The sequence below is a fragment of the Podarcis vaucheri genome (genome assembly GCF_965113315.1).
Source record: "Podarcis vaucheri genome assembly, chromosome: 1".
Classification (NCBI taxonomy): domain Eukaryota; kingdom Metazoa; phylum Chordata; class Lepidosauria; order Squamata; family Lacertidae; genus Podarcis; species Podarcis vaucheri.
In genome coordinates this window covers 131205207-131219832 of record NC_138759.1, presented here as the reverse complement: position 1 = coordinate 131219832, position 14626 = coordinate 131205207, and the positions used below count along the sequence as shown (strand labels likewise).

Below are 14626 nucleotides of genomic sequence, written 5' to 3'. Positions count from 1 at the left end.
TCTCCAGAAGCGCCAAACAAGCCATAAAGCCTTGTGCGATTGTGAAGCCATGGTCTGTTCTTTGCAAGTTGATCACGTTTTGTTCAGGGTTAACAACCCGCAATCCCAAATTTGGACAAAACGGCAAGACGAGGCTTCATGGTTTGTTGCTTGTGTCAATGGAGGAGGAAGGTGGGACTGGAGGGACCTGGTAAGACCTGCTTGATGGCTTCTCATTGTGAACAAAATGGACTGAGTTGTGCGTCCATGCCTGGACAAGAGAGGACTCTGAGCTTGGCTTTGGCTGGGGAGGGTGGGATATCAATAAATTTATTATTATTATTATTATTATTATTATTATTATTATTATTATTATTATACAAGGAGGACAAGGAACAGACAACATCACAGTCCTCTCCCCAGTTGTGTTGCATCTGCACCAGCAGTTACTGCTGGTCATTTTTATGTGTGAACGGACCACAAGAAGGAATTTCATGTAGTCTCGCATCTCAAAACGTGGGGTTTGTTAATACGAAACCTCTTGACAAGTAATGAGAAACACACATTTCTGTTTTACCTGATTCATACATTCTGCATCTAGATACACTGCTCACCAATAGTAAAAGCAGATGAAGGAAACACAGAAGGCAACAAAACGCCATGGAAAAAAGCTCAGATTAAAAAAAAAATGGGAGGGGGAAACACACACAATAAAATTGTCATTGATTTAATAACAAGCTGAAGGAGGACAATTCCATTTTTAACATTGGAACTTGATTGATCCTTATAAGAGCAATGACAGTTCACGTCTTGCACCAGGAGTTCAGTGAATAAAGCTAGGTTCTATAATTTTCAAATTTTTATTGCTTTGCCTCTTCTCATTACCCAGAGACCCAAAAAATGACCAATGGAGTTTGATGGAATGGTAATATGGATGCCCTTTCAAAAATTAAAAAAAGGTAAATCATGTTTCTCTGCACCGTTTTTAAACATATTGCCTCAAGATAAAAAACACCACAGAAATCAATGGAATGCAAAGATTTATTTCAGTTGTTAGGAAGGGATGGAATTTCCAACAGAAGACATAATTAAAGGCTCAAGGAACAACTATGAGAAAATGGGGCAAGTTTAACAAACCACAAAGGTTGACATAAGTGAAATAAACCATGATCCCCGGATTGGACATACTGCTAAGCTAGGGTTCATGGTTTATCCCAGGGGTCAGAAAACTTCTTCAGCAGGGGGGTGGTCCACTGTCCCTCAGACCTGGGGGGGGGCTGGACTATATTTGGTGGGGGGAGGACTGAACGAATTCCTATGCCCCACAAATAACCCAGAGATGCATTTTAATAATAATAATAATAATAATAATAATAATAATTTATACCCCGCCCATCTGGCTGGTTTCCACTCTGGGCTGCTTCCAAAAAAACACTAAAATACAATAACCTATTGAACATTAAAAGCTTCCCTAAACAGGGCTGCCTTTAGATGTCTTCTAAAAGTTTGGTAGTTAATTTTCTCTTTGACATCTGGTCAGAGGGCGTTCCACGGGGCGGGTGCCACTACCGAGAAGGCCCTCTGCCTGGTTCCCTGTAACTTGGCTTCTTGCAGTGAGGGAACCGCCAGAAGGCCCTCGGCGCTGGACCTCACACTTAAAGCACACATTCTACTCATGTAAAAACACACTGGTTCCTGGACCATCCGCGGGCCAGATTGAGAAGGCGATTGGGCCGCACCCGACCCCAGACCTTAGGTTGCCTACCCATGGTTTATCCCCTCTCGCACTAGGGTAGGAATGAAGCAAGTACCATCTTCATATTCAAGGAAAACCACTAACTATGATTTACCAGCCACTATCTGCATTGGAAGGAGACAGATTGTGAAGCTGAGGAGCCAATACTTTGGCCACCTCATGAGAAGAGAAGACTCCCTGGAAAAGACCCTAATGTTGGGAAAGATGGAGGGCACAAGGAGAAGGGGACGACAGAGGACGAGATGGTTGGACAGTGTTCTCAAAGCTACCAGCATGAGTTTGACCAAACTGCGGGAGGCAGTGGAAGACAGGAGTGCCTGGCGTGCTCTGGTCCAGGGGGTCACGAAGAGTCGGACACGAGTTAACGACTAAACAACAACAAGAACAACATCTGCACAAACAAAACACAGGATATGTAAATGTCAAGCTATACTATTTTTGTGGACAAAGGAATAATCAAAGAGGTACCACCTAAAGCAGGGGTAGCTACCCTGCAGGTCTTGGGCTGTATGTGGCCCACAGTGCCCTCCCCGCAAAAAAGTGCCAACTCCTTGGGGGGGGGGGAGTTTTATCCATGCCACAATATTCCTTGTGTTGTCTGGGTGCCTTTTTGCTGGTTGCGTGGCAAGACCCTCAAACCATCCCCCATTAGCATAAAGAAATTCACACAGACACAGAATTTTTTAAGGTTATTGGGCAAAATATTTGGCCACAACTTTATTGATTACAGTAAAGATCAAGGCCACCGGTCCCATCACCTCCTGGCAAATAGAAGGGGAAGAAATGGAGGCAGTGAGAGATTTTACCGTATTTTTCGCTCTTTAAGACACACCAGACAATAAGACACACCTAGTTTTTGGAGGAGGAAAACAAGAAGAAGAAATTCTGAATCCCAGAAGCCAGAACTGCAAGAGGGATCGCTGTGCAGTGAAAGCAGCAATCGCTCTTGCTGTTCTGGCTTCTGGGATAGCTGTGCAGCCTGCATTCACGCCATAAGACACACACACATTTCCCCTTACTTTTTAGGAGGGGAAAAGTGAGTCTTATAGAGCAAAAAATACGGTACTTTCTTGGGCTCCATGATCAATGAAGATGGTGACAGCAGTCACGAAATTAAAAGACGCCTGCTTCTTGCGAGAAAAGCAATGACAAACCTAGACAGCAGCTTAAACAGCAGAGACATCACCTTGCCGACAAAGGTCCATATAGTTAACAGCACAATCCTTCCCATCCTTCTCATTATACTGTTTGATATAACATTCTTTTTTACACAGGTTTACACTGTAAAATATCATTTCTTTCTGCTTTGTATACATTCCTTTGATCTTAATAGCACTATTTCAAAGGCACGGTCAAGTCTGAGGTCTTGTACAATAAGAACCACCCAAGTCTTTCGCCAACCTACTAAAAACAAGTATTCCTGCCCAAATGCCTCTTGTATGGCTCACAGAGATGTGTTTATCATAGCAGTTGACAAGGCAGCCCAGGTGTTTTATAGGCACTAAGCTGTTTCTCCTATTATTAGTTTGCTGCCTGAGGACAACTACCAGCCATGTTCCTTCTGCCACCCACTGCCTCTCAGAAGAAGTGAACACAGCACAGTCTTTTTCCTGTATGGTTGTTCCTTTCACTTTCAGTAGCAGCAGGAGGCAAAATTGAAAAGAAGCCGCTTGAAAGAAATAAAGGCAATTCTGGAATTCTGAAATTACCACTGCTTCAAAACCCGTTGCCTCAAGGGGCAGGGGGGATGGACGGACAACCAAGACTACATGAACCTTTGCCTCCTAACCTCTCACTTTTATAAAAGATTTTTATTACAGAGGCACAGGATGAAATATCTCTCCATACTTCCTCCAGAGATGTCATACTTTCAAACTCACCCAAATCGTGTTACAGAGAAGCAGATGTTTGCAAAAAGATTTGGAAAACTAGACCATGTTTTTGCCCTAAGGCGTACAGAAAATAAGTCAGCCCTTCCCAAGCATCGGTGAATTCTCTTGGGTGCGATAACAAATCCTACAAACATTCATTAGAGAAAAGGTTGCTATTTTCATGTTTGCATAGCCAAAAGACTTGGGCAGAATTCAACCACCACTCAGCTGGACACTAGGTATGTATCAATCAGTCTTTCTGCTTTTTACCTGGTGCATTATTCTAGAAACATCTATAGCATTTCCAGAGCAATCCTAACCATGTCTACTCCAGAGAGCCAGTGTGGTGTAGTGGTTAAGAGCGGTAGTCTCATAATCTGGGGAACCAGGTTCGCGTCTCTGCTCCTCCACATGCAGCTGCTGGGTGACCTTGGGCCAGTCACACTTCTCTAAAGTCTCTCAGCCCCACTCACCTCACAGAGTGTTTGTTGTGGGGGAGGAAGGGAAAGGAGATTGTTAGCCGCTTTGAGACTCCTGAAGGGGAGTGAAAGGCGGGATATCAAATCCAGACTCTTCTTCTTCTACTCATGTTGTTCCTACTGAATCCACTGGGACTTATTTCCAAGTAAGTGGGGCTAGGATTGCAGCCTAAGGGGGTCAAACAAATCTTTACTATTATATTCACATCTCCATATTAGCTGTTGATGGGTACAGTGGTACCTCGGGTTAAGTACTTAATTCATTCCAGAGGTCTGTTCTTAACCTGAAACTGTTCTTAACCTGAAGCACCACTTTATCTAATGGGGCCTCCTGCTGCCGCTGCACTGCCGGAGCCCGATTTCTGTGCTTATCCTGAAGCAAAGTTCTTAACCTGAAGCACTATTTCTGGGTTAGCGGAGTGTGTAACCTGAAGCGTATGTAACCCAGGGTACCACTGTATCTATTTTGAACCTAAATGTCGAGTGTACTCATCATGCAACTTTCTGCCTTATGGGGGAACTGGTTAACCAAATTTGCAACTGCATACAGAGTTTACAGCTTTGGGAGAACTAATGTACAAGTCTGATAAATAAAGATTGTACAGATATGTGTGTATTTTTAGAATATACCAGTATTTTGAGGGGCATCACACTATATTGGCTATTGGGAGAGCAAAAAGGATGGCTAGTTCTGTTTTCCATATCCTGCTACAGTTCTGAAATAAAATAACATCTTAAATACACAGTCAGATAATGCATTGTGGTTGGTCCTAAATACAGCTAACAAAATTGTAGCAAAAAAAAAAAAAAATGTATTCCTCCACTGTGGGTTTTGGAAGATTTTTCCCCCTTATGGATCAATACAGCTACCTTTCCTTCCTATAAACCAATACAAAGTGACTCACACCACAGAAGAGAGAAACTAAAACCCCAACATAATTGACAGACGTTTCAGAGAAAAGTCGCAAGAGAAAACAGATGTGCCCAAATTATAAAACTCTTATGTGATAATTTTAAGCACAGCATGAAATTTTGCATTCGTATAGCTAGGTTGCAAAACTTCATGATAATGCAGAAGGAGAACTGACATTTTCTATGAGCAGGTGTTGTTGCTCAACACTTGAACATGTTGAATATTACTTCCACACCCTAGAAAAAGGGACTGTAATAAGTAAGTTGGGGGAAATCTTAAGACACAGATTCCCTGTGAATCTGAATATTCAAAACCACCCAAAAATGCATCGGTAAAGAAGAGAAAGATGTAATATTTTAAATACATGCAAAAGAAAATTAAGTGAAAGTGTTCCGCTGTTTATTATAGAGCATCACATATCCCTTCCATTCAGAAAAAAACGGTAATGTATTTTAACCGCCACATAAATATTCAGCATCTGTTTGTAACAAATATGTAAATGCTTTATTTAACCTGTAAGAAGGATGTTGGTGCAAAAGCTACTGTCCCTTGTTAGCACAAGCGGCTTTCTTCTCCTCCCACCCCCTGAACAAAGCGATACCTAATAACTCACAATTGTTGACTGCTCCTCGGCTTCCCTTTGAAAAATTGTTCTGTATCAAGCGCTCTCCCTTTCACACATTTCAACCCAATTAGAGACAAGACAGATTAGTGTGAAAAAGGCAGTTAATTTTAGAAAATGTATGCATAAAATCAAACGTGTTTAATTATTTCAATATTTCCAGCATATGACAGATTTTTAAAAGGCAATGAAATAATGTTTCGCAAAGTAGAATGATAACAGCAGATTGACCAATAAAGGTCTTTAGACTGGATTTTAAATGCATAATGTTTTAATTTGCCTTTCATTCAAGTTCTGTATTAGATTTTACTAATAATACACCACCGGAGTTGCAAATTCTGAACCACGCAATTTCCCCACATAGACTCAATGAATATTTTTGGCCATTTGTTCTGCGATATGCAGGCTTTTATCTTCTCCAAATTCACTGTAAATTAGTAGGAGACTTTTAGTCATTTAAAATATTTAAGTGTATTGCTATGCTGGCAACATACATCATCTTGCTAGCATGCACAGTTGTCATGTGAGAGACAAGAGCTCTCAGACCTGAAGAGCAGAAAGAAAAATAGTTCACACAGAGAAGGACAACGATGTGCAATTACAAACGTCAATCAACACTGCGCTTTCCTAGACTTCTTAATCCCATGAACCCCTCCAAATGGATTGAATTGATCTCTGGGCAGAAGAAACACAATTTATGAAGATAAAAACATTGCAGAGATTGGTTGCTTGTAAGTGTTTGTGGATTCATTTTTATTTTTAAAAAGCAACAACAACCTGAAGAATCATGCCTAATAAAACTATAAAAGATTACAGTTACAATTCAGTAGGACTTACTTATGAGTAGACACGGTGAGGATTGCATTGCACAAGATACTTTGAACACTCTATAAATCACTTCACAAACATTAGTTGAACATTACTTGAGCATTAGTACAACAGCTTGCGAAGGAAATTGGGTGTAATTATCCCCATACCAATGATGAGGATGAACAAGAATGGTTTGCCTAAGGCCACTCAATAAGTTCACAGCTACAGGCGAAATTTGAAACATAAGCCTTGCAAGCTCACACTCTGAACCACCACGCTAAAGAATTCTCATCACAACCAAGAACTAATTCACTACATGCCAACTTTTTTAGGTTCATGGGCACACCTGGAGCTTTCACAACTGGAGAGCTGTGGCCTCCACCTCCTCTGGTAACATCTCTTCACACACATACCCAAGAAACAGAAAGAGTCTGCACACAAGCTTCCCTTTTCCAAGGGAAGTGGGCAAAAGTTGGGCCCATTAGAATTCATCTCAACCTTGAAAAGCACACACAGCTGAAAGAGGAAGTTGAAAACAGCACCATCCTCCAATTCCTTGCTTCAGTTCTATGTACATTTCGAGAAAAAGGTAAGCCATTTTCACTACCACGTGATCAAGGAGGAAGTGAGTGTATGTGGGAAGGAGATTCAGAAAGTTTGTGGGCACCAGGGGATGTTGGCAACTCAATAATAATAATAATAATAATAATAATAATAATAATAATAATAATAATTTATTATTTATACCCCGCCCATCTGGCTGGGTTTCCCCAGCCACTCTGGGCAGCTTCCAACAAAACACTAAAATACAATAACCTATTAAACATTAAAAGCTTCCCTAAACAGGGCTGCCTTCAGATATCTTCTAAAAGTTTGGTAGTTATTTTTCTCTTTGACATCTGATGGGAGGGCGTTCCACAGGGCAGACGCCACTACCGAGAAGGCCCTCTGCCTGGTTCCCTGTAGCTTTGCTTCTCGCAATGAGGGAACCACCAGAAGGCCCTCGGCACTGGACCTCAGTGTCCGGGCAGAACGATGGAGGTGGAGACGCTCCTTCAGGTATACTGGGCCGAGGCCGTTTAGGGCTTTAAAGGTCAACACCAACACTTTGAATTGTGCTCGGAAACGTACTGAGAGCCAGTGTAGGTCTTTCAAGACTGGTGTTATATGGTCTCGGCGGCCGCTCCCAGTCACCAATCTAGCTGCCGCATTCTGGATTAGTTGTAGTTTCCAGGTCACCAGTAACGCAAAAGTAACAATACTGCCTAGCTTTATAGGGATGTTGTAAAGGTTGCGGAGACAGAGCAATCGATCAGTGTTTTGCATTCATACTGGACCACTGTTATAAATGAGAGAGGCAGCACACTAGCTTCTTATTAAACAAAATGTTGCGAGAAGAAATGGCGTATTCTTTGCCGGGGTGGGTGGGCGGGCGGTGAGCAACGAAGACTGGAGAAAGATGAAAAGAGAAAGGAATTAAAAAGGTAGCAAAGGAGATGCAAGAGATAACGCAGGTTTCACTAGCAGCTGGTGAAACAGAGAAAGTGTATCTATGGTGGCCCAGGGTAGGCTCTGCTACTGATGTGGATGGGCTACAGATTTGGGGACCTTCAAAGGTAGCAAACTGCTCTAATTATACACAGGGGAAGGCTGGCCCAGGCAGCGGAGCCAGGAAGAGCTACTGAGGCAGAATGGAAAGCTCCCAGACACCAGGAACGAAAAGGGGCATGGTTGCCCTCGTCTTTCAAACCACTCCTTTAACATCCTCCTAAAAGTAAACAGCGTACAAGAATAGTTGGTTCCTCCAAAGGATGGAAAAGACATAGAACGAATAAGACTTTCATTATACCAGAAGACTTTGTTGTTTTGCTCATCACCACCAAAGCACTCCCTGTTCCTATTACCTCAAACAGCTGTTAGCCAGCTCTTCTCCACAATCCCAACAGTTAATTAGCAACAAGAAACAGTAAACATGTACAGCCTGCCACATTTAATTATACTGTAATTTTCTTAAGTTAGAAACAGTGCATTATTCAAATGTATGTCCCTTTTTTAAAGAAGAAGGGGAGCAATTTTTTAACCTTACAACTAAAAATGTCTGCGAATTCTATCTTTGACAATTCTAAGATGGTTAAATTGCTTCAGGTGCCTACCATAACTTTAAAGAAGGTAAGCTATGTAAGGAACTAATAGGCATTTTAAAATTCCCTATATTTTACTTCACAATGTGATAAATAAAGCTTGGTGATGCTTTCTTTTCTCTTCTCCCAGTCTTGAGAAATTATAGGATGAAATAGTACTTTAAGATATTTCAGTAATTGTTTTTTGTTAGTGTACTAAAACAATTACTTTGCAGAATTGGTGGAGAATTCTGTTGAGAGTAGAGGAAGTAACTATCTTGCCCACCAGCAAAATCCAGTTTCCCACCCCTGAAAACACACACACACACACACACACACACACACACACACACACACAGGTTCATTTTACATTTACTCAAATACCTTATTATGCAGACATTTTGGAACTACAGTGGTGCCTCGGAAGACAAAAAGAATCCGTTCTGTGATTCTCTTCGTCTAGTGGTTTTTTCGTCTTGCGAAGCAAGCCCATTGACGGATTAGCGGATTAGCGCTATTAGCGGCTTTTAGCAGCTTATCTGCTGATCAGATCAGCTGATAAGCGGCTTAGCGGTTTAGAAAAAGGGGGGAAGGGGGAAAAAACAGCAGGAACTCGCAAGACATTGTCGTCTTGCGAAGCAAGCCCATAGGAAATTCGTTTTGCGAAGCACCTCCAAAACGGAAAACTCTTTCGTCTAGCGAGTTTTCCGTCTTGCGAGGCATTCGTCTTGTGGGGCACCACTGTACTGGGCTACCAATAGATTGCAAGCTCTTTAACATTGTTCTTTCTCCCCTTTAATAAGCTATCATATTCACTGTTTGTTTTTTTAATGGGCGATGGCAGATTGTGCTGTGTATACAATGAAAAGGTTGAATACTGCAAAGCACAAAACAGCAACTTGAAAAGAATAACTGGTAATTACACCAAATCCCCTCTGCAAGCCTGTTGTAAAGATGTTGAACGAATGCAGTGCTTTTTTTCTTTTAAAAAATGTTTAGGGGTACTCTCATTTTGGCTCAAGAAAATCACTATTTTATAGTTCAAATCGGGGAAAATAATTATAGTAAATGGACAAAAGTACAAAGATTCACAAAATGTTTAGGGGTATGCGTACCCCTGCGTACCCCCAGAAAAAAAGCACTGAATAAATGCTTGTGAAATGCTTTATAGGGTTTTAAAATGGTGTCATTCAAACAGTCCCAACTTTTTTTTTCTGCCTGTGACCTTCTAAGCACTAACCAACGTGGCCTGAGTTTAATGAAACAGCTGTTTTATATACAGGATTTTAAAAACCTCTGTCTTTGAAAGCAGCACGGAATGAATAACAGTATCCAACTAAGTCATACTCAGAATAGATCCATTGTGACCAATTGACTTAAGCCTACTTATTACAAAGGGTCAATACTCCAAGTATGATTTGGATAGATGATTAATATACTTTGAGTTAAGTATCTGATGTGCTTGTGTTTAGTCAGGGCCAGAAAGCAACACCATAAAGTAGTGTTTCACAAATATTACGCAAAGATTTGGAGACAACAGCTCTTAATAAAAGAATGGAATGGACAACGGCTCAGGATTTGCTTTGAATTTAGACATTTCCATGGTTCATTCCCTGCTAGCATAGCTCAAAAGTAACAAGACTGGAAAGGTATTTCTGCCTAAGACTCTGGAGAGGCCCTGGCAGTCTCAGTTCAGTATAAAGCAGATCAATATGCTTATTTTATGTGCAGAAGCAAATTACTGGTATTTGCCATGTTAGTACAGTGGTGCCTCGCAAGACGAAAAGAATCCGTTCTGTGATTCTCTTCGTCTAGCGGTTTTTTCGTCTTGCGAAGCAAGCCCATTGACAGATTAGTGGATTAGCACTATTAGCGGCTTTTAGCGGCTTATCAGAACAGCTGATAAGCGGCTTAGCGGCTTAGCAAAAGGGGGGAACCCGCAGGAACTCGCAAGACATTTTCGTCTTGCGAAGCAAGCCCATAGGAGATTCGTTTTGCGAAGCACCTCCAAAATGGAAAACTCTTTCGTCTAGCGAGTTTTCCGTCTTGCGAGGCATTCGTCTTGCGGGACACCACTGTACCAGGGAAAATAATACAAAAAAAGGAAGAAGAGATGCCATTAATTTCATTAGAATCAACTACCTTTTTTGCAGTGGCAGACTAAACATTAATTGCAGCAAAAAGGCAGAATTCAGCAGGCAGCCAACGACGTCTACATTTCAGATGATCTCTCATATGAAAACAACGAACAAGAAAAGCTTGCTAGACCACTCACCTCTCAACTGGCACCCAGACCTATGAAATCTCTCTCCCAGAATCCTCACATTGCCCCCTTTCCTTCAATATTTATAAAAACGAAGATTGCCCTGCTTCAACAGGTCATCAGTACTTCAATATTGTACTTCAATAACTCCTGAGCTATGGAATCTCTCCCTCAGATTCCCTAAAACTAGACCAAATCACTGCTCAAAGACTGATCCGTCAAAGACTGGATGACATCGACTTACAGCAAAATTATATGCTGGGGGGAGGTGTTTGTTCGCCCCAGAACATTGGTATCACTTTAACTTATTGCGTTCCATCATACCTCTCCTCCCTTTCGACTGTTGCCCATAGACTGGCCTTCACCAAAGCGAGGTTCAACGTTTTCCCCTCCAATGTCCTGAGACATAGATTCTCAAAGGGCCAAGTCCCCGCCACGTGCGAATGTGATAAGGTGACGCCGGAGTCGCTCCAGCACATTATGTTCACCTGCCCCTTGTTCAAGGTGCCACGGGCAAATTTGTTGGGACCAATCATACAGAAACTAGAGGGTACCCCTCCAAAATTCCATCTTGCCCAAATCTTGCAGGATAAGGATCCCCACACAACCCTGAAAGTGGCTAGGTTCCTGGTCGCTGTCCTCTCCCAAAAGCGACGCCAAGGAGCGCTACAAGCTAATTAAGGCGTAGCTTGCCTTTCCATCTTATAGTATTTTATTGTTAGAGCGGTGTTTTAGCGACTGTTTTTCTTTTCTTTTTTTCTTTTCCCCCACGGCACAAGCTGTCACTTATGTGTTGTTTTTACCTGTATGGGCCTATGGCCGTAATAAATATTATCTATCTATCTATCTTGGTGCCTTCATTGTTGGTGGATTCTTCTGAATGGAGCAGGCAGGTAAGAACAGGTGGATCACTCCATCTTGTTTCTGCATAAGCCCCGCTGAAGCCCATCCCATTTCGTTTCCATGAGGATTCCTCCCTCGCCAGAGAAATTCTGAAAAAATCCTTCAAAATTCCACACAAAAAAGAACCCCACACACAATTTATCCTCATACTATCCCCCCTGAGCATGATGACACGTCATCAGGTGCTATCATTGTGAGGGGGAATTAGAACAGAGCACAGGGCATAGCAACAGCCCTACACACAAAGTACCGTATATTTCGCTCTATAAGACATGCTTTTTCCCTCCTAAAAAGTAAGGGGAAATGTGTGTCCGTCTTATGGAGTGAATGCAGGCTGCGCAGCGATCCCTCTTGCTGTTCTGGCTTCAGGGATAGCTGTGCAAAGCCTCTTCATTGCTTTCAAAATGTGGATGAATTAAATGTTGTATGTGTGTGTGATTTCCTTTATTATAAATATCTCACACACATACAATGAAGCAAGGCTGGCTTTGTGAAAACAAATAGAAGCATAATAGAATCGTAGAGTTGGAAGAGACCTACGGGCCATCTAGCCCAACCCCCTGCAATACAGGAATCTCAGCTAAAGCATCCATGACAGGTGGCCATCCAACCTCTGCATAAAAACCTCCAAGGAAGGAGAGTCCACCACCTCTTGTGGCAGTCTGTTCCACTGCCAAACAGCTCATACTATCAGAAAGTTTCCCCCGAAGGTTTAATCGGAATCTTCTTTCTTGCAACTTGAAGCCATTGCCTCGAGTCCTACCCTCCAGAGCAGGAGAAAACCGCCCTTAAGATATCTGAAGGTGGCTATCATATCTCCACTCAGTCTCCTCTTTTCCAGGCTAAACATGCCCAGCTCCTTCAAGCACTCCTTGTAAGGCTTAGTTTCTCGAACCTTGAGCATCTTGGTTGCCCTCCTCTGCACACGTTCCAGCTTGTCAACATCTTTCTTAAATTGTGGTGCCCAGAATTGGACACAGTATTCCAAGTGTGTTCTGACTAAGGCAGAATAAAAAGGTAAAGGACCCCTGACAGTTAAGTCTAGTCGCGAACAACTCTGCGGTTGTGGCGCTCATCTCGCTTTACTGACTGAGGGAGCCGACGTTTGTCTGCAGACAGTTTTTCCAGGACATTTGGCCAGCATGACTAAGCCGCTTCTGGCGAACCAGAGCAGCACATGGAAATGCCACTTACCTTCCCGCCGGAGTGGTACCTATTTATCTACTTGCACTTTGACATGCTTTCGAACTGCTAGGTTGGCAGGAGTTGGGACCGAGCAACGTCATGGGGATTCAAACCGCCGACCTTCCGATCGGCAAGCCCTAGGCTCAGTGGTTTAGACCACAGTGCCACCCGTGTCCCAAGGCAGAATAGAGTGGTTCTATTATTTCCCTTGATCTGGAAACTACATTTCTTTAAATGCAGCCTAGAATAGCGTTAGCTTTTCAAATCAACACACATCTAAAACCAGTGCTTGACTTTATCAGCAGCAACTTTTTTCAGAATTGTAAAAGGAGCAGGAAAGATAGTTTTAACCAAAGTCCTAATGCAAAGTAGCAATGCATCAGGTTGCTTCTGTGCAGCAGAAATGTACCTCAACAAAAGCCTGCCAACATTTAATTATTTGGGCTATTCAACCTAATATCACTCTATGAAATAGCTATTCAGTATATTAAGCTATATGAGGTTATAACACAGTCAAGTAGAGCCTTAATTCAATCTGACAATTTCCAGTTAAAAATAGAGCATTATTCTCCATCTACCTTATCTTTGTCTTCCACAACATCTGCCAGGATGTCATCTGGGTCCAGGATTCCTCCATCTGTGTATTCCAGATGGTGAATATTCACCCAATACGAAGGATCCTGCAAATGAAACATAAGTGTATTTTCTCCTTAATTTACCACTTTAGCACGCTTCAGTCAGCAACAGAGTATCAAAATATTTAGTTAAATACATAATCTTAAAATATGGACGTGTTCAAATAATCTCTCTTCAGAATATTGTGATTATTCTTAAAGATGATAATCAATAGCTGTAGATTAAAATGTAAAACAACCATTTTAAAATTCACATTGGGTTGGGATCCTGAGAGGTATGAGCAAGAAAGATTCGACCAGCAGTAGTACTGTGCTAAGATGCTGAACAAAACCAGTGGAAGACATTTGTGTGATACTGCAAGATACTGGATACTGGGTGGTGCGCCTTGGGATTGAGACATTAGATGAAACTTTCACTGCACAATGTCTTGCCAAGCAGAAGCACACCTCTGAATTTCAGCTCTCTTTTCTCGCACATGGATCTTTCTGCAACAATCACAAATTAAGTCAGAATATCTATCTCTTTAAGCTTTGCAATTTGTATCAAATTGTTTCTGATGATGAAACAGTGACTGTTTTCAGAGGTAACAGCAAACCAGACTTTTGGGATGATGCGCTCTCACCATGCATGCAAGGAGGTTAACAGAATCTCCCACTCCTGTTATGCCCCAAATAACTGGCTATTTTATCCAAGGATGATGAACTATTACCTAAATTAACCAATATCCCAAACCAGGATATTAGGTTGTAAACCAGTGTCACAAGAAGTTGCATTTTTACCCGGAAGGTTACCTTACAAAAACCCTGCTAGTCCAGTTAGCAAAATTCATTAACTAGCTAAATATGGACAAAAGACAGTAACGTTCACAAATAGTTAAAACACCAAGTATTTCCAACTAACCATAGCAGCAACAAAAGTTTCCAGGTCCTCCATCCAAACTGACCACTCTAGCTGGCACAACTAAAGTGATATTACAACTGAGTGATACCTCGGGTTAAGAACTTAATTCGTCTGGAGGTCCGTTCTTTTTTTAAAAAAATTATTTTTATTGCATTTTTTACAGATAGAAATATTCAGTCACTTACACAA

General features: G+C 41.8%; 1 protein-coding gene across 1 annotated transcript in view; it reads right to left on the bottom strand.

Moving 5' to 3' along the window:
- PARD3B (par-3 family cell polarity regulator beta) overlaps positions 1-14626 on the bottom strand; it is a 608076-nt gene that overhangs the window by 555951 nt on the left and 37499 nt on the right. The window contains exon 2 of the mRNA XM_082225604.1: positions 13480-13581. Within this exon, the coding sequence (XP_082081730.1) occupies positions 13480-13581 (102 nt within the window). The remainder of the gene's footprint in view (positions 1-13479; positions 13582-14626) is intronic.